Here is a 20,061-nt window from a genome sequence, read left to right as displayed (position 1 = left end):
TATGAGATTAATCTTTTAACAAAATGATACAATATTTCTATGGCATTTAGGTATAATATAAGATTTGCAAATGGGATTTTAACATTACCCAATGATCTTCACCACGAGATAGATATCATTCATAGATGAGAAGTAAGAACAAAAATTAGGGAATTATTACAGTATTTAACATGTACTGTACACTGTACAACTTGTGATGGTATTTTGGTTTGCTCATTGCCGATTTTTAGAACAAAATTCACATAGGAAACCATATACCGGTAGTTATATAAATGTGAAATATCCCAGTCAAAGAAATACATGTCCAAATGATGTATCTGTGGATAATAACAATTAGTTGTGTGTTTGTATACATTTCACAGATGAACCTTGTAAAGATTGAGAGCACTTATCTCACACAAACTGATCTCCCCATCTCATCCATCTTTCTTCACTCACTTGGCCTAGACAGCAAACTCTCTGGGCCAAGACGAACCCTCTGAAATTCCACTCCACATTGCAAACATTCCATCAAGATTCAATTCCTAGACAAATCAATCTTAGGAGCTTTGATAAATCGGTTGCAGATTGGTTTCTGGTAATGAGAATGCCTCTCTTAAAGTACATTCATGTAATGTCGTATCCAAGGAAACAATAGTCAAGTTTATTTTGGCAAGTCAACAAGCCATAGAACAGAGTGCCCTGAAAAGGACAGAGTTCATTTTTTCACAGATTTCAAATATTGACATCAATAAGATTGGTAAAAAGTAACCTGTTTTAGTTTGTATACTGGTCCTGTGTATTTTAATAAATAGGACACATTCTCAGGTGTGTCTATACATTACTGGTATACAGTTTTTAAGATGTGGGGTTTAATAAAAGGCATCACAACATCAGTTTCGCTTTGATGATTTAAAATGTTCAGTCTATGGACCTACAATGCCCATTTATGAGTGGATTTCTCTTTGAAAAACCACATCCACCCTTGGAAAAAAATAGCTCCTGTTTATTACAAAATAATGTACATGTACACCCGATTGAACCAGTTTGGAAGTGGTTTCGGATTAACTACTACCGTCATTAAAGCCACATGATGTGTTGGTATACATGGTGAACCTTGGAGAGTAAGGATGCGTTTCCTGTCTTATCTCCTCCTCACATCCTCTTCCTTGGTTCATTCTCTTCCTGGTAGGACACCCAACCCAACCCAACTATACATATAGACCCATTCACACAGCAGGAAATAAAGTACCGGTACATTGTATCTCCGTTCACATCTCATTTAGAACACTTAAAATCAATTTTCTTACTGTAATTTGTGATACGGAGCATTCTCCTAATTGTCACTATCATTAAAGAATAGTGTTAACTGAACTCGTATCCAAATGTCACTTATTTATTATATATTAGTGATAATTTTGAGTCGTTACATGAAAAACAAAAGAAAAAGGAAATTTTGATTTTTGTTCACATCACTATCTGAATTGCCATGTACATTATGCCTAATTGCTCTGTGTGCGAATGACCCTTAGCAGTCATGTTTTGTCTTTGTGATCTCCATTCATGTAAGATGAGTCCTACATGTATGTTATTGTACATGGAATCCAACCTTACATACAGGACTAACAGGAGCAACAGAGGGTGTAACCCCACACCCTTCCTGTATACCGGTAGCAGAGATACTGGTATCCAACATGAACTTTATGCTCAATCTCAAACTTGATTCTGGTCTGTCATTTCAGACCCTTTATGACAAGATCGTCATGTTGAATCTCAAAGCGTGGTTCTAGTCTGTTTAATACTAAACTCTGTTGGCCATACAGATGAGACCAGACAGAAGAATTAGGGTTTCTTTCAATCTCTAAATCTAATGAAATATTGGAAAACTTAACTTTTACACTCTTACATTGTATGTCATCAATACCAAAAGCTCCAAGACCCCTGAATTGTTATCCTAAAGAGAAAGCTGAAGAAGAAATACGAGACATTCAGCTCATAGCCATATCTTCAGGACTTACATGTAAAAAGTGCAACACTTGTCCTTTCGGTATTAGAAATTTAGAATTGCATCTGTGTTTCCATTTCCTCAATTAAAAAACGCTTTATTTTTGCATTTATAGTTATACAAACTTTGATGTTATCACTTCTACTTCAGAACTGTAGAAAATTTGTTGGTTTTTGAAAGCGGATCCTCTCATTATCAGATACCTGGGAAGCAGTTTGTTTCCTTGAATGGACGTTTTGATTTCTATGATTGTTATTGTCTTATATCTGTTTTGTTGTCCAGGTCTCTTCGCATCAAAACAAGAGCTCTTACAGGATCCAACAAGTTGAATCTGAACCTCTGTATCAAGTCCAAGACATCCATCTTCCACCGAGCGCGCGGGTGTACGCCGAGCCTACCAGAGAGCCTACCAGAGGGAACTCGTTCAGCCAGCAATCACCCACCTACAACCTTGACTACACCCCTCGGACCCCTACATCACCACCCCTCTCAGACCACCAGGAGGGTAGCGTTGCGCCCCCTAAACCAGCCAGGTCGAGATCCAACGGGAGACAGCCCCCACCGACACTACCCAAGCCCACACTACCCAAGCCTACAGTATTCAGGTATCTATCTTTAAAGATTTTGACCAAGTAAAGTGAAAGCAGCATTATAACATAGAAAAATACCTTTTGCTCCATGAGGATGCTCATTGAGATTAAAATGGTAGCAGGAGGATTCCCCTCCACTCTCTAGAAGGAATAAAATCAAGACCAAGTTTGAGGCAACCTTATTTGAATTGTTGGGAAAGACAAAAGTTCAGGACTTCAGGTCCTTTGTAGCATTGTATAAGGCCTATCCACTGACAAGACCTAAAACATTATTGTTATACCTTTTCGCAGCCAAAATTAATTTGATTATTTTTTAAAATGTTATTAATAAATGATTGAAGCATTGTCATACAGGTTTAGTGGAAGTTAACCAATGCCAAGTATATTAAAGTGACAATATTTTTTTTGTTGGTATGTATTTATGCCTCTCTCCCTCTCCTCTCTCTTTCTCTCTCTCTCTCTCTCTCTCTCCCCCTCCCTCCCCCTCTCCCTCTCCCTCCCCCTCTCCCTCTCCCTCTAGATACGACAAGGCAGCTACAGCTAGCTATCAGAACAGTACATACCAACCTACCCCAGCACCTCCAAGGATGGCGGGCATGCCTGTATCAGAGCTAGACTCACTCCTACAGGAGTTAGAAGCCGCACAATCACAAATACAGAATTGTAAGTCGTTAGTCTTGTGCCACCAGTCACGTGCAGCTGCATAATGCAAGAGCTATGTTGTGTTGCTTATTAATGCAGACAATCATTGAGCAGTTATGAACTCATCTGCTGAGAGCTGAAAGGGTATTAACTCATGTATTTGTAACTAGAGTTATACGCCCTTCTGGCTTGATAGCAGATGAATTAAATTGTTACAAGATGAAGAATATGTAGATGAGTATTGTGGAGGCCCGTGCCCTGCATAATCTAAACTACACATGTAGGTCATTGGCTTTAGGTAATTGATAGGTCATATCATGTATCATCGATCATATTGCCTTTCACCTGATACACTCAACAAGGAATCATACACCTGAAACCATTCATACATTACACAGGCCATGTAGACTAGGCTACCACAGACAACGGACCATTACATACGCCATAAACCACATAATGTACCTCATACCATACGACTCACAGACTTTAACATACATGCATGTGGACTGTGCACCTTTATTATGGAATATAAAGAAAGAGACTATAAACCATGTATGACGGTAGGCAAAAATACATGCATGTCCAGTTCTTTGGCTGTTTATGATTGCCATTGCCTACTTCTGCAGTGTGCTTGTCTCAGTTATTTTAAATCTTTGAGAGTCTTCAGAGTTCAGGCCTCGAAACGACATTCTCTGAGGGCTTGAAACCTTTGTCATTCTTATGACTTCTCTTCTACACTTTTCAGATATAACCTTTTTTTTTACTCCCCTATAAACCTATGGAGATTCTACCCCCCCCCCCTATCACAAGAAAAAGTTAGTAAGACACAGTGCACTACCCAACGTCCTCTCAAACCAAGCTGGAATTAAGTTTTATTTGATTATCTGCCATTTTTCTTTTAAGTTGTTTGGACCTTCTTGTTTGGAGTCATAGGAAAATTCCTGATCCTTTAGTGCTCATCTACCTCCTCCTCCTCCTCCTCCTCCTCCTCCTCCTCCTCCTCCTCCTCCTCCTCCTCCTTCTCCTCCTCCTCCTCCTCCTCCTCCTCCTCCTCCTCCTCCTCCTCCTCCTCCTCCTCCTCCTCCTCCTCCTCCTCCTCCTCCTCCTCCTCCTCCTCCTCCTCCCCCCCTCCCCCCCAATCCCATTCCTCACTAACATTTGAAATAAATGTACTAACATCCAGTTAACAATGTTATCATTAATACTGCCTTGTTGTATAAAATCTGTTCATTATTGCACCCTTCCCCTGAACAAAAAGTGGAAAGATTAAAAAGAATCTCTATTTGCATCGCTGCTTCGTTGTATATAAAATCAGATATATCAATATTTTATTATTTTATCATTTGCAGTTTATGATTTTTAAATATTTGATTTTGTTTCTTTTCTTTTGGTTGCTTGTTTGCCTGGTTTATATAGGCAAGTTCGACTTAGGAGGTGAACCTGGTATGTCGAGTTTATAAAACCCACTCAAAATTTAAAAAAAAAATAGAATAAAAAATAAAAGAATATTCAACATAGTTACTATTAATGGCTCATTAATGGAAATGTCTAGATTTTCTCTGCAGAAGTTATGTGCGAGTAAACGTAGTGTGTGGGAATGTTTTTGTGCATTATTTTGCCTATGCTTTAGAAAGTGACAATTGAGTTCAAGTTATATTCAAGTGCCAATCCCTAGAGCAAAAAGCAGCAATTCTGGTTCTTATTAATAATGGGAGATCATATCATTGCCTGTTGTATGAAAGAAGTTTAAGATCATAGATATCATCAAAATCAGGGTTTATATCAAAGGAATTCCATACTCTTTTTGACAATCATAAGTTTGCTTTCCCTTTCTGTATGAAATAATGCCTGGACATTTTATTTCCATGTATTAACGATCGGTGCCTTGTCCTAGATCCCCTGATGTTAGGGTAGTTTTGAAATGTGACTTGTTCTCAATTACAACTTCTATGCAAGCAACCCAGCCTTGGCAGCCGTTGAACTTACTATTTCCCTCCCTCTCTCTCTCTCTCTCTAGTTCATGTTTACTGTCTATGCTTGAAAAAATATATGTGCTGCCTTTTTGTGATCTTAGCTGCCCTGAAAATGTTCCAAACATTGCAAACCTCCCTAACATCGTTGTTTTCACTTCTGATATTTCAAATGCATGAAAAAAAATAAAGCACCTCTTACTTCTGTTGAATATGTACTATTATTGACCTTTTAACAGCGCCTTTATCTATAATCTACATATTTGCTTTTGTTGTTTATGTGTAGACTGTGAACAGCATCTGGCTTATTTATTTATTTGCTGGCATTAATTTTGATCTTTGCATTCGTATGACCCTTTTGGAATCAATTTTACCAAACCTCTCACCTCTGTCACTCTATTTTACTCCATCTCTCGTTGCTCATAACAATCTTCCCTTTATCTCTATGACAATCTCTATCTTTCCTTCTTTTTTTCTTTTCTCCTTCCATCTTTCCCTCCATCTTGACATATATCTCCTTTTCATTCTAAGCACTCTGATCTCTCTTTTTTTCCCTCTCTTTTTTCCCTTATTGCCCTCTTCCCATTATTGTTTTCTTCCCCTTTCCCAATTGATTAAATGTTCTTTGCCTGTGAAGATCTGAAAAGTTGTGATTCATGTTTCTTTTTATCTAGCTTTCATGATAATCACGCAAACCACATCTTTAGTTAATGTTGTTTGAACCAACAGCTACCACAGAAATGTATGTTTAGATAACTTGATAACAAATCAATAGAATAGTTCCTATAATTACACCAAGGTATTGTTGATCTATCCACAAATTGCTTTCATTTTCCCCATAAACCAAATATGAGTGCATTTAGACCACAATCCACCACATTGTATTCTAAATACTTTGCTTTGATATGTCCCTTTATTTTCTTCAGTCAAACTTACAATTAATCCACAAAGAAAATAGCCCATGGACCACAGCCAAATTCCATTTCTTGGTAATGTTGCCCTTTTTGGCTTGAGGTTGGCCTGTGTACGTGCCATTAAATGTGTCACAGTCATATTGCATAGTGCCCATGTTGCATTGCCAGAGTCTGTCTTATTAATGCAGGCGGGTGGACGTGTGTGGTAGGGGGTACCGTGAGGAAAACAAAGCAGGGTCTGTCGTACAACCCACATTCTCGCCCGAGATTTGATTTAGAAGGCAAAATCATTTCTATAGTTGACTTTCTGTATCCTTAGAATACATTCTTCAAAGCAAAACTCTTTCTGCTATGCAATTTGGAAGTCGTTCCGATATACCATTAGAAATGTCATGTCTGATTTATAGTGAATCGTCATCGAGAGTGCTACAAAGGGGAATAAAGTTATTGTTATGATGTAGTGCCTGAGGTGCCTGTTCTTACAAAAGTATTTGCAATTTTGAAGAAGAAGTAAAAAACTGAAGAATGAGCAGTTTAGCTTTTTACACAAAGAGCAGATTATTGGGTGCTGTGGTGTGTTTATGACTGTACATGACTTCTTACCTATACAACCAAAGGGTTATGTGTTTGAATAAAGAGGCATTATAACAGTTTTTGGAGCTGGATTTGAGGTCTTTAAATCATCAAACTTTGTGTTTTGAACCAAGTTCAAGGGTCTCCTATATGTTTGATTGATTAGTAAATCACAGCATACATGTACATTCCCTGGTGAGAAACAAGAAGGGATTACAATTATTTTTCACTTCAAATTTGCAATATTTTCTTTCATAAAAACATCTCTGTTACCTGCTATTCATCATCTAAATCACGAAATCTCACAAAACATTTTTTTTCGGGGGGGGGGGGGGGGGGGGGGGGGGGGTCAGGACCTTTAATAAACCAAACTGCACAAATTAACTAGGTAAAGAGCTTTCCAAGTGCATTTGAAGAAAACAAAAACCTCAATAATGTTCAGAGTTTTACTTACTTGGTATACTTTTAATACTTGGTTGATGAGCCCCCTTGTCCTATGGGAAGGGCTCTCAGTTTTCTTCTCAAAGTAGCCACAGTGGGTGCAGATACTGTGTCATTAGGTAAGCTGTTCCAGGGTTGGACCACTGGATTTGAGAAGAAGTGGCCAGCTAATTTTGTGCGAGTACGTCTTTGGAAAATCTTTTTTGTATGACCTCTTAGATCTTTGTTTGGAGCAGAGAAGAACTTTTCTGAATTATTCCTACAGTATATACTGTATATCATGAAGATATTTGTAATTATCGATCAAATGAGTATTGTGTCTTCTCTTCTGTAAAGACTTTATCTTGGTCTTGGTCTCATTACTGCTAAGACCTAGACACCTCGTCTTCACCTTCTCTAGTGTAAGGGCTCCAAACCATTGATGAAAATTCCAACGCTAGTCTCACAATTGATTGATAAAGAGTCACAATCTTTTCTTCATTTAGATTTGTAAAACAACAACGAAACATAGCCATCTTGCGACAAGCAGAATTCACAATAGCTTGAACATGAGTTTATTACTTGATAAACAAAACTTACAAATGTAAGTTCTTAGGGGAGATGAAGAATCCAGCATGGATGCCATTGTATCCCAGTACGTCCAGGATGTTATGATTGAATATGGATTCCTCGGTAAATATTTAGAACATGATCATGTTTAGTCTAAAGGGAGAAACGTTTATAGACACATCTTGCAGGAGGGAATGATTTATTTCTCTCATGACAGCTATACGAGTCGTATTCAGACTCTAGATTTTTTCTCAGAAACTAGCTTCTGGATGAATATTTTCCAGAAGAGGTCTTTGACAATTGTAATGCTTCACAAGAGAGATTTTTTTGGAGCTGTCACACTAGGAGGATCTTGATGACATTGATGTAAAAAAAAAGAATACTTGCTGGTACATCAAACCTTTTTAAGTCCGCTCAAGAGACACAGAACACATCATAACTATATTTTATAGCATGTTGGCTTCTTTTGAGGAAGACATTATTACAAAGGTGACGATTCTAGACAGATAATTGATAATAATAATTGTGGGTCCTCTTTACCCAAGGTAGCCACATCAGTGTTTAAATGGCTCTTCATGTGGGCCCTGCAATTATTGTCACCCAAGCAATTGCCAGTTACCCATTTACACCTGGGTGGAGAGTGGCAGATGTGGATTAATGTCATGCCAAAAGACATTTGTGCCAGGCTGGGATTTGAACCCTCACTCCTTGGATTTAAGGTCAGGTGAATGAACAACTATTCCATGACTCCTCGGCTCTAGGTGTCTAGGATCATATCAATAGGCCTGTCCTCATCAGCTCGAGATTGCCAAATAACTCAAATACCGATTGCAAATTATCCAGCTAATTTGCGTCCTCATCAGCCCGCAGTTGCAATTAGCTGAGCTGAGCAAAACATCTAGAGCCAATATCTCAAGGTCTAGTTTCGAGGTCGAGTCTCAAGCTGATGTAGAAGGGATTTGTAACTTCAAGCTTATTTCCCAAATCAGAAATAGCAGGCTATTTGGGCTGATCTCGGGCTGATGAAGACATACCTATTGAAGTAGAACATTGCAGAAGATGTGTGGAGCTTGCATGTGAATGCGGCTCTCTAGGCTGATATCCCATTGGGTTTGTGTTGACTGTTTGAGATAATGGATATCTCAACAACAAGACGAAGGATTTATGATGGCCATGTTTGATCTATCCTACGAGACACTTCCTTATATGGTATTTAATTTCTCACTGAGTCTGATTATTGTGGACCTTTGGAAGTTCTGCTGCAGCCAGAAATATGTATTTCCCCCTCTCCCATCCACCCCAACAATTTAGAAAGGGTATCTCTAATAACAACAAGGATCAAAGTTCACATAATGCTTTTAGTTCTTAGGGAATACTAGTAGACATACTATAATTTTTTTTTTAATGCATTCACAAAGAAAAAAAACATGACCATTTTAGGATTTCTTATTGCATTTGTTTTGCTGTCATTTCTACGATCATTTTTTTCTGTCAATGCTGAATTTTGTATGTTTATAACTAAACAGATACCTAGTAATTCTGTATCATATTTGCAATGATGCTATAAATTGTGTCAAGATAATTCTGTAGGTGTTAAAATGATGAAACTTTATTAAATAAATATGATTCTTTCAAGTTTAGAGAAGCTCATTTATATTTGACTTTACAAGTGCACATACTTGATTACTAGCTCACATGGTGCTGTCCACAATTCTTTAGGGAAAAAGTTGAGTTCCGGTCATGTGATTGTATTGTCAAAGAAACTGTATGGAATTGATTGGAAAATGCTGATCATGAAGCGCATAAGTATCAGTGTATACTGTGAGGTTTTGGAATTATCATAATGATAGGAAAATGGCCCGGCCTTACTAAAACTCACATGTACCATACACAGAAATGCGTATGGAGGGCTACACAAAGATATGACCTTTAAGTGTGGTGCACAACCTTCAGCTGCTACTTGTCATAATTATAATATGAGGGTATTTAAAGAAAAATCCTTTTCAAGGGACATTTTTTTCTTCTTTGAAACTCTTCCACATTAACCTAAAAATAATGGAAAAGCTCACCTATCCTAGAACTCGACCTTCTCTTTAAGCGAGCTTCAATAACTTCTTGCCTCATCCATAAATAAGTTTGAGATAGTACAGAGACTTGTCTTGTCACGGTTAATTAGCTTCCCCTCCAAGCTACATGTGATTGGTTCGTATCAGCATCCAAGCCAAGCTACATGTGATTGGTTCGTATCAGCATCCAAGCAAGCACTGGCGCGCTGGTCTGTGATGTTACCATATGCCTTAAAGACACACACTCTCACTTCAGTGTCTCGGGTGTTTCAATCTGCAATACATTACAGTTTGCTCATTGCAAACTCAGTGGAATCACTGATTGATATGTGCAAAAATATGGCAGCACGCAGTGAAACTCATGGCCCACATGGAAATTACTCACAACATGATGCAAGAGATCTCTATTTAAAGCATTCAGTCATGTTCCTGGTGTGAAATTTATGATGATGAATTTTTCTTATGGGATGTTTCTTCTGAAGTAGGTAGAGGCTGTGTGCATTATGTTAGACATGTCTGTTGTAAAAGTATATTGAAATCCCGGCCACTCAAGATAATCAATCAAATCTTGTATCAGGTAATACACCTGTACTTCCAATTGATGTCTTTCTCATGAGAACCCAAATAGTGTAGCTTTAAGGTATCACGCATCACCTTGAACTATACTGCTTGACTTGCCCTGCTTGATGCATGGATGAAGGACAGAAGTTATCATGGAGCATGCTCACACCTTGGAGATTACCGGTACTCTAGACTGCACCACCTCTGTGATGTGAACAGGGCAGGGGAGTGTTTCACAAAGACTAAGATCGACTCTAAGTTGAACTTAACTATGGCAGGCCATTCATGCCACTGTTTGCTCTCACCATTTACTGGCATTGGTCTCTCAAGTGAAGTATAAATCATAGTCACAAATCTACAGAATTTACATTTTTTGATAATTCATTACTGAAGGAAAAAATGTTATCTAAAGATCATAATTGAGAGACCAATAGTGAGAGCAACTAGTGGCATGAACGGCTTGCCATAGTTAAGTCCAACTTAAAGTCAATCTTAGTCTTTGTGAAACACTCCCCTAGTGTACCAGTGGTCCTCACTGACTCCTGCTGTGATTATGTTATCCATCGCAGGATCCTATAACACTTGCTCCTGTCACAATTGCTCCCTGTCAATATCCTTCTCTAACCAAATTTCTTAACCCTTAAACCTTAACCCTGAAACTAACACTAAACACCAGGGGGGTGTTTCACAAAGATCCTAAGTAGAACTTAACTCTAAGTTGGACTTAAAAAATATGGAGAGCCATATGTAACCTTAAAATAAAATATATTCAAAAGCGAAAAATCAAGTATTTTAGATTATTTATAATTTCCACATCAAGAAAATGAAATCTCCTTGACAATAGAAAATATGAATGATTTTATGCCTTAAAAAAAAGACTTTTACAAAATATTTTCTAAGGTGCCAACGGCTTTCCATAATTGTTAAGTCCAACTTAGAGATAAGTTCAACTTAAGATCTTTGTGAAACACCCCCTGATGTACCTATATGCAACCCTAACCCTAACCTTAACCCTAGCCATAACTCTAGCCATAACTCAAACCTAAAAAACCAATTGCAACCCTAACCCTATTCCTTTGATGGAACAAAGCTTGGAGTGATTGATGCAGGATCAAATGTTGAGTCACTCCATTGCAGATAGGAATAGGAATGACCTGATGTACCATTGGCCCACCTTGACTTGTTCTAGGTTGCACCATGGTACCCTCTCAACCTGTGGTTCATCTTTGTAATGTGATCAGGGTCTTGCACTGTCTCACCATGTTGCTTTCGGGTACATCAGTGGAATGATTCAAGATTTAGAGTTACAGGACATATATGTACTAGGAAGTCTTGAATGACCCCCCTCCCCCATCTCTTCCCCCGCGTCTCCCAATAAAGTTGGTGATTTCAAATTCTGGTCAAATTCCTGTAGGAATAGATTAAAACATCACTGTTATCATGCAGTTGGTTGAATAAAAATAGCTCTAATACAGCAATGTAATGGATATTTTCATCAAGCAGGGATGAGAAGAATTAGTCAAAGAGAACACAGCGTGATGTACAGAATGTAGCTAATATGATGTAGATCAACTCACATCTATGGAGTTTATCCTCTTCAATCAAGTGATCACATTTGTGTCTGGATATTTATAGCTCACTATGAATCAGACCATCTTGAGAAGTGTTTAGATGATGAGCAAGGAATCCGGAATGCATCATACAGTGATATGGATAATGTGTGAGACTGAGATATGATGTGGTTAACCTAAAACCAAATGATTATCTGTACGTCTCCAGCGGAAACTCCCTGGTATGTCATGGATGTATGTAGGGAAGCAAACACTACTCCCAGCCTGTACACACTTCAGGCAATCTTTACAAACCTCTTAATATTGCTTATAGATAGGGGAATACACATGTGACAAAGTATCCCATTTAGATATCACTTAAAGAACTAGTTTTGAAAAGGTCAGTTGACATTTAAGTGTCAGCTCAAATGACAGTTGGGTATAATCATCAGTGTGCACGATGATTCTCAAACCTTTGTTGCACTGTAAGTTTTGTTTCAAAAAATTTCATTATACATAACTGAATAACATTCATACTAGAATTTTTTTGTTTAATTCCCTGTCATATAGCATACAGTTATTTGTTAAAGTTATACAATGAATTATCCTAGTCTGAAAGGGGCAAGGGGGGGGGGGGGGGTAATATTGAAGTGAAAGTACAGTATGCCATATTTTTTTGACTTGCTCAAAATGAAAGTATGAGTCAATCTTATACCAATCATGAAGTTATCTGTGCTTCTACAGAGAAAGGTCAATGTTCTTGAAGAGTTTGTTCCTTTACTCTTATTCTAGAGAGTTCATTTTATTTGAGATGGTACCCCTATGTAATATTTGAACAACTTTGTTGAAATGAAATTCATATTAACAGACACAGCTTTGATGGACTCTCTTCACTAAAATGTGTTCTGCCATTTCTCTTTTTGTTAATTTATTCATTTATATTTTCCTGAAGGGCTTGTATCAGAGTCTGAACTTGACGACTTGGTCGCGTCATGACAGCCTACATGTGTCTAGTGTGAAGAAAGAGAAAATGTTTTAGGTAAAGCTGGGTTATTGACTTACATAAGAGCTGGTGCAATCCACCTGTCATTACACCTAAAACAATCCGGTCTGATGATAAAAGAAATTACGCGGATTTCCCATATTGCATCCCCCATTAATGGGGCCTTCCTGAGTCTGGAAATGATCAATTATGATTCATGTTTTATCGAGGTCGTCTGTTCTGCCTCTTCCTTTCGATCTATCCTATTCTATATTTTCTTTGGCATTGTGATTGGTGTAGGTGCTAGGCTACGCACCGGAATACACTTAGCTGCGATCTCACTTTGCTTTCAATTTATTAACGTGATCTGTAGTCATCTTTGGAATTTTCTGTAACTTTTAGAGCAGGCCTGTGTTAGAGTGAAACTTGTGCAATTATGGGGAACATTATTGCCATTATTTGTGGGATGTTGCATTGTGACTAACTGCTCTCAGACCTTTCGACTCTTAGGTTAATTATTGTGATTTGATGGTTATTGCTACTTTCAGTTTTTAATAATCATTATCAGGAGTCATTTATATGGAATGAACGTTGGAATAGCCTTATAATGTGATTACATGTATGCTGCTCTTTCATTACTTGGGATGTGTTCATAAGCAGTTTGTATGCCATCTTCTTAACTTACCGACGTACGTGCAGGGATTCTTGTATTTTGACTGATCGCTATAAAGCAGCTATAATTTCAGTGCAATTAACTGTGATTCGATGGACATGGATACTCTCACTATTTAAAAAAATATCAAGAGCTCATCAGAAATCTAGTTCAATATCTACTAGACAGTCAAGGGATAGTGTTGGACAGACTCCATGTTAAGCTACCCTTTTTCATTTGGAAGAGTTTGTATATCGCAGTGTGCAGTTCTATTCGCTGGGTGTGTACATTGTAACTAAATGCAGTCTCGGCCATAAATGCAAATTGCTATGATATAAATGGTAGTAGGTACTTGCAACTTTTAACCATTTTTACGGGGAGCCTGTCATAAAGCTACTTGGATTGTATGGATGTATTTCAGTGCGAATGCCATTTCATAGCTGACTCACATATTTGCTGAATCTTGTGTTTCCCTCTGTTTGCCTGTCTGCATTCTCCATCAGTGCAATTTTCCTTTGGAATTCTAAATGGAGACATTTCCTTGGTTTATCTAACCATCAATGATTGAAGCTTTGAATTATTCATCCTTCTGGTGCTTGTGGTTTTTAGATGCAGGATTCCCCTAAACACCACCTTCAATGCAATAAAGGAACTCTGAATATCTAAGTCTGCAACATTAATGCTGTGTTTGGAAGTTTGGGTGCATTATTTGATATAAATTGGTGGATATTTTGTGGAGCTGGATCTAAAGCCAAGACGACCATTGCAAACGTTTTCTCAGCAGCATCTGCAGTCACATTCTGAATTAGTGTGACTTACGGATATATCAAGAGGAGATACACTTACTTAAGAATGTATACTAAGAAAGGGCAGAAACGTGTGTTACGTAAGTCATATTGCAATCGGCTAACTAATAAAATGTGTATTGAGCTTCATGTGAGCTTCTGTAGATTGTCTATGGAACATATTCTAGGATATTAAAGTGACTTATTCACAGCTAGTGGTTCAAAATGATTGGGGGGAAAAAAATTACATGATTTTCACCTTGATTGCATTTAAGCAACTGGTTTGAGTCATACTTTATCAGGGAACTTGGCATTGATATGCTGTGTATCTGTATACCCAGAATTGTTTTGAACTAACTACTTTGACACCATGCCAATAAAATGTGTCATGCTTTCTCTATGTTCTTATTTTCCAAACACTTTTCATGTATGTGGGGGCTCATGTTTGGGCTAAAATCACCAAAGACTTCTCACTTCAATGAAGTTGGAGTACAACCTGTCAATTTTCATCGTTACCATAGAAACCCGACAATGTATTTCAAGAGTTGATTATTCACATTTTAGGCAGTGGATCATTTATTTACCCGGAATCCATCTCTTGTTTATTTTTCCGCAGCTTCCAACCCTCCGCCCAAGCCACCAGCCCCAGCCGCTGGTATGGTGAAACCTCCAAGGAATATGAACATGGGAGGAGGAGGAGGAGGAGGAGGAGGAGGAGGAGGGGGAGTCAGTGACCTCAATGACATGCTAGATGACCTTGTAGGCACGGTCACACCATCTACGTAAGTCAAGAAATATTTATTTCAGACTACCGTATTTGCCGGCGTAAAGGCCACAGTATTTTTGGAAGAGAGAAGTCGGGGTGCGGCCTTTACGCCGAAACAGTAAAAATCGCAAGTCAAAACAGCACGTCCATTATTTGTAGTCAACTTTATACAAAAAAATATATTAACAAAATTGACTTGAAAACACATCGGACAAGATCTAGTCTGAACCACGTCAGCAGCAAATTTGAAGAAGTTATCTTTTTAATCGTTGTGCAACCAAAGAAATAAGAAGAAAACTGACCAGAAACTCGTACTAAAAATCGTACTTGTAAAAATGTCCTTAGACAGCGCACAGCCCGGGTACGTAACCAAAATCATACCTCGCTCACACACTCTGTGGTGGGGAGCTACGGGGCTGGGAGTTGCCAACAAATCCAACGCATCTTCGGAGATTCACAGCGCGCAATCGTCGGTGTTCTTAACTTTTTAGTAAGATAATTCTGAATTATAATTGAGACTATCTAATTAATTAAAGCAACAAACTAACCTCGGTAGATCTTTCTCCATTTTCTCCATTTGGCGGTACGATAGGGGTAAGACCGGATAACATTATATGGCCACAGCTTGGTTATGGCAGGATTATATTAGTGCCGACTCGCTGCATGCAAGCTAAAGATGGCCATTCAGGTTTCTGTATGCATGCGAAGCGCCTTCTAGTGTCCAATGAATATGCTAATCTGCCTAAAAATCAATGAAGATTTGCTAAATTACGATAATTTTTTAGGTAAACTTCCTGTAAATTTATAAAACATTTGATAATTTTGGTATTAGTTTGTAGGAAAAATAGAGTTCTACGAGAAAATTACGATTATTTTCTTTGGTCCGTTTTTTTTTTTTCTCTATGAAATGTCAAAGTTGGAGGTGTGGCCTATGCGGCGGTGCGGCCTTATCGCCAGCAAATACGGTATAGAATTTCATTTCTATTTTTCTCATAGAAATTGATATGATTACCCTAGTGTTAATACATATAACTCTAAAACGATGGTTTCTGACTTTTCGACAGCATATGTACCGGTATATGTGTCGAAGAAAGAGAGGCAACTGGATTAAAAACAGTAAGTCCAGGTTATCACCTTCAACATTACAGACTACATACCAGATGATTGTATCAAGTTGACAACTGCATGGATTAGACCAAGTATCAGAGTAAATGGCAATTTTAGTTTCGATTATGATAATTATTCTAAGATCCTTGCTAATGTATGAGGCATAAAAATTAATGACCACATGTTGTGTAAACAAAAAGAAAGAACAATTTTCTTTGCAAATGGTGTTTCTTGGTGCGGAATCACTTTCGTATTTGTTTTTGTTTTTGATCTACTTATATGTCATATTGATCAAAAGAGCCATGAAGAAACCATGTCATTGTTAAATAGATGTCACTGTGCATAGATGTGCTCGATCTTTTGTGTGGTTGTAATAGGAGAAACATACCTCATGATCTCAAACTAAAGCAACTCCTTATCTTGTTTCAATGAAAGTTTTGTGACTAAATTTGATTTCAAATTAACTTCATTATCTTTATAATTTACAGTTACACAGTGGAGACAACTACCAAGACTTATACCACACACTCCCAACCACCAGTACACTCCCAGCCCCCCAAGGCCCAGCCTGCCCCGCCTACCCACTCTGCCCCGCCCACTCACTCTGCCCCGCCTTCCCAGCAGCAGCACCAGCAGCCAATGAGTAGAGTGATGACAAACAGCACCCATGCCCCGCCCCAAGCCAGTCAGCCTCAGATCAGTCAGCCACCTCTGAGGACTGCTTCATCAGCTACCAAGGAACTGGATGATCTCATGGCATCACTCTCAGACTTCCAGGTAAACCAGTGCAAGCTAGAGTGGAAACCTCCTAATAAAAAGAAAGTTGAGTTCTGGGAAGGGTGAACAATAATTTGTGCGCGTTATTGCATTTTGCAAGTGTAGAAGAACATCAGATAAAAAATGTTCCCTAAAAAGCGTAGCTCTTCAAATGCCCTAATACTCTAAATATGGCATGAAACATCATAAACATTGGGACAGATTTTGTATGCCACATGGTCGTGTAGTCCCATATACATCTTTCTGTGTACAGTGCTTGTAACTTACTTTACCAAGACTGGGCCAAATTTCTTATCATTTTGATGATTCCAGAACCTAGCAGTACACACCAATACTTATATGCTAGATGATCAACCTTTTCTGATCAATTCCACAATGTTTCTTTCACAATGCAATCGCATGACCAGAACTCAACTTTATCTTTAAGAAGGCCAGATATTCTGCTTTGCAAGGACGAAGATGCAATCTAATCAATTCTGATCAAATAGGTCATCTGTTATCCCGTTATAAACCTGAAGAGAAGCCTCCATGGAAACATCATATTGCATTACCAGGATCAATCTGATTCCTTGTACATGCATTGTATTCAAAGACGAGGTTCCCTCCCAGGAGGCATCAAGGGACTCCACCTTGAGGCACCCCTGAGGCAGCCCTGCATGGCTCTCTAACCTTGATTTGCCAATATAGCTGCATGTTTTAAGAAAGATGAAGACAAATCTTTAATGTAGTGATGGTTATTGTACCTGACTCCTAATAAAGCATAAATGCTTGTTAGTAAGTAACCAGAGGACCAATGGCTTTAGGTCGTCTCCGAGAGACCTGGTAATGAGGATTAATGCCTTACCAAAGGGCACTAGCCCATCGCCTTGGTTTCGAACTCGGGTCACTGGATTACGAGACCACTGCTCTACCAACTGAGCTATCGCGCCTCTTTAAAAATTTAATAAAGTACATGCAGTGTGTTTATATTAAGAAGTCATAACCTGAATGGATATGTGTGAAAAACCAGTAAATTAACTCACAACTTTTTCTCTTTATTTTAACCCTAGCTGTCACCAACCGACACAGTGCCCCCTGAACCTGCCTACGCCCAGCCTCACAAAGTCACCCCACCCCCGAAGCCCGCCCACCCTGCTCCTAACATGGTTAACATCAACAACACTCCTGCACAGCACCCAGCCCCACCAGCTCAGCAGTACCCACCCCAGCACCCAGCACCACCTGCCCAGCACCCTGCTCCACCGGCCCAGCAGAGCTATGCTCCTTCCCAGCCCAGTCAGCTGGATTCTATGTTGGGTCATCTCAACTCTGATGTTAGCAGGCAGGGAGTGCAGACCATGGCTAAGGGAATGTGTGCAGCATGCCAGAAACCTATAGCTGGACAGGTAAGTTGACAAGCAATGAGTAATTTCAAGTTGGGTGTTTATGGCTGGTGTTAAGGCTTTGACCTCTGAATATCGTCAACTTCCTGTAGCTAGTGTTATCGATTTTGCAAAATTATCGTCTGCTGAACTGACCTTTGTGGCTGGTGTTAATATTTTACGTACAAATGTACTAACACTAACCCCTAGGGATTAAGCAAATGTTGATTTCCAACTTTTTTTAATGACAGTTTTACTGTATCATATGTGAATGAATCTCAAGGATCCATTTCCGGTTTCATGTTCTACAGGAAGTCTGGCCGAAAAAAGCCAGCATGATCGATGTCCAGTATTCTTTACAGCTATAGATACATGTAGTTAAAGGGATCCGGTAACTTTGTTTCAAATTCTGAAACAAAATTCTGGATTAAGCTCATGATGCAATGATAATTATTAACCTTTAGGTCAGTTAGGAACCCCATGAATTTTACAAGCCGATCGCCTGTCTGATTATCAAGATATTAATGATTGGAATTACAAATTTTGAAAACCGTTCGCCTAATGGTTTTCATAACACTACAGTCTATTGGGGAAAACGAGTATGGTAAAACCGGTCACTCAAAGATTTTTTACTTTTTTGAGGCACTTCTTGATCATTTTGAAGCGCAATTTTTTAGGGCTTCAATATAACACCATGTCACAGACACTGATAACACGTAGGGCCGTGTATCTCATATTTAACATTGTTAAACGATCCCTTTAAGGATGTTCAGCTCTGATAGCAACAAAGATTCTTGATACCAAATAAAGTTCTGTAATCACACTGCGGTAAAGAGGCTCAGAAAACACTTATGGAATTACATGAACCGGTACTTTTGAAAGGCAATTTATCTTCTTAAATGATCCTAGAATGTGTACTTGTTGGTACAGAAGAATTTGAGTGTAAAATGATACTGTATATATCCTGAAGAAATTGATCTTGCTTTATATTGAATGAAATACACACCTACAGCTCTTTATAAAAACATTTTTTTAGCATCACAGGTAAAATACAAACCAAATTAATCTCTCTTCCCTTGAATACATTGTAGCAGCTTTAATTGGTATTAGAAAGAGCTTGCTACTTACTTGACACTAGATGAATTTCTTTGTCTTTTCCAGGTTCTGACAGCATTGAGTCAGATGTTGTTTTCAGTGCACATATTCTGTTTATGCTCATTGTCAGAGACAACTTTCAACTCAAGTATACATTAAATCGATCTGATGTATATTTCTCTCTTTTTTCCTTAGATAGTAACAGCCTTAGGTCAAACGTGGCATTCAGAGCACTTTGTTTGAGCTCAATGTCAGAAAAAGTTTTTAAACTAAAGTAGACAAGAGCATGAATCCATATTCTTCTGTCAGGTGTAGTATTCAGTGCATAAACTTTGCTTCCTCTTGTTGTCATAACGAACTTGCTACGTAAGCACCTAATATCTATCCATATATTTCTCTCTTCTTCCCTTAGATTGTGACGGCTTTAGGACAGACGTGGCATTCAGAGCACTTTGTTTGCGCTCAGTGTCAGAAAGAGCTTGGTTCTCAGACGTTCTTTGAGAGAGATGGACAAGCATTCTGTGAGGAGGATTATCATAACCTCTTCGCTCCTAAATGTGCCTACTGCCACGGACCCATTAAGGATGTGAGTCTTCCGCCTTGGGCAGATATGACCCGGCAAATCCGTGGTGTTTTACTAATGATGACGTAAAGTATGATATGCATCCCTGGGACCCGTTCACACAGCCTTTTTTC

The 20,061-nt window shown here is 38.6% G+C and overlaps 1 protein-coding gene across 3 annotated transcripts in view; it reads left to right on the top strand.

Moving 5' to 3' along the window:
• Window positions 1–20,061, top strand: part of LOC575064 (leupaxin) — a 50,611-nt gene that overhangs the window by 23,870 nt on the left and 6,680 nt on the right. For 2 of the 3 annotated variants that reach the window (XM_030972249.1, XM_030972254.1), the window contains exons 3-8: window positions 2,267–2,589; window positions 3,095–3,237; window positions 14,876–15,041; window positions 16,621–16,909; window positions 17,959–18,294; window positions 19,778–19,951. In XM_030972249.1, the coding sequence (XP_030828109.1) occupies window positions 3,162–3,237; window positions 14,876–15,041; window positions 16,621–16,909; window positions 17,959–18,294; window positions 19,778–19,951 (1,041 nt within the window). In that variant the 5' untranslated portion in view covers window positions 2,267–2,589; window positions 3,095–3,161. Of the gene's footprint in view, window positions 1–2,266; window positions 2,590–3,094; window positions 3,238–14,084; window positions 14,361–14,875; window positions 15,042–16,620; window positions 16,910–17,958; window positions 18,295–19,777; window positions 19,952–20,061 lie in introns of those variants that run through there. The other variant, XM_030972259.1, reaches the window with a different exon arrangement.

The sequence above is a fragment of the Strongylocentrotus purpuratus genome, unplaced genomic scaffold (genome assembly GCF_000002235.5).
Source record: "Strongylocentrotus purpuratus isolate Spur 01 unplaced genomic scaffold, Spur_5.0 spur5_contig_862, whole genome shotgun sequence".
NCBI classification, from domain to species: domain Eukaryota; kingdom Metazoa; phylum Echinodermata; class Echinoidea; order Camarodonta; family Strongylocentrotidae; genus Strongylocentrotus; species Strongylocentrotus purpuratus.
The sequence above is the reverse complement of the archived record's forward strand: the minus strand, read 5'-3'. Positions and strand labels throughout refer to the sequence as shown.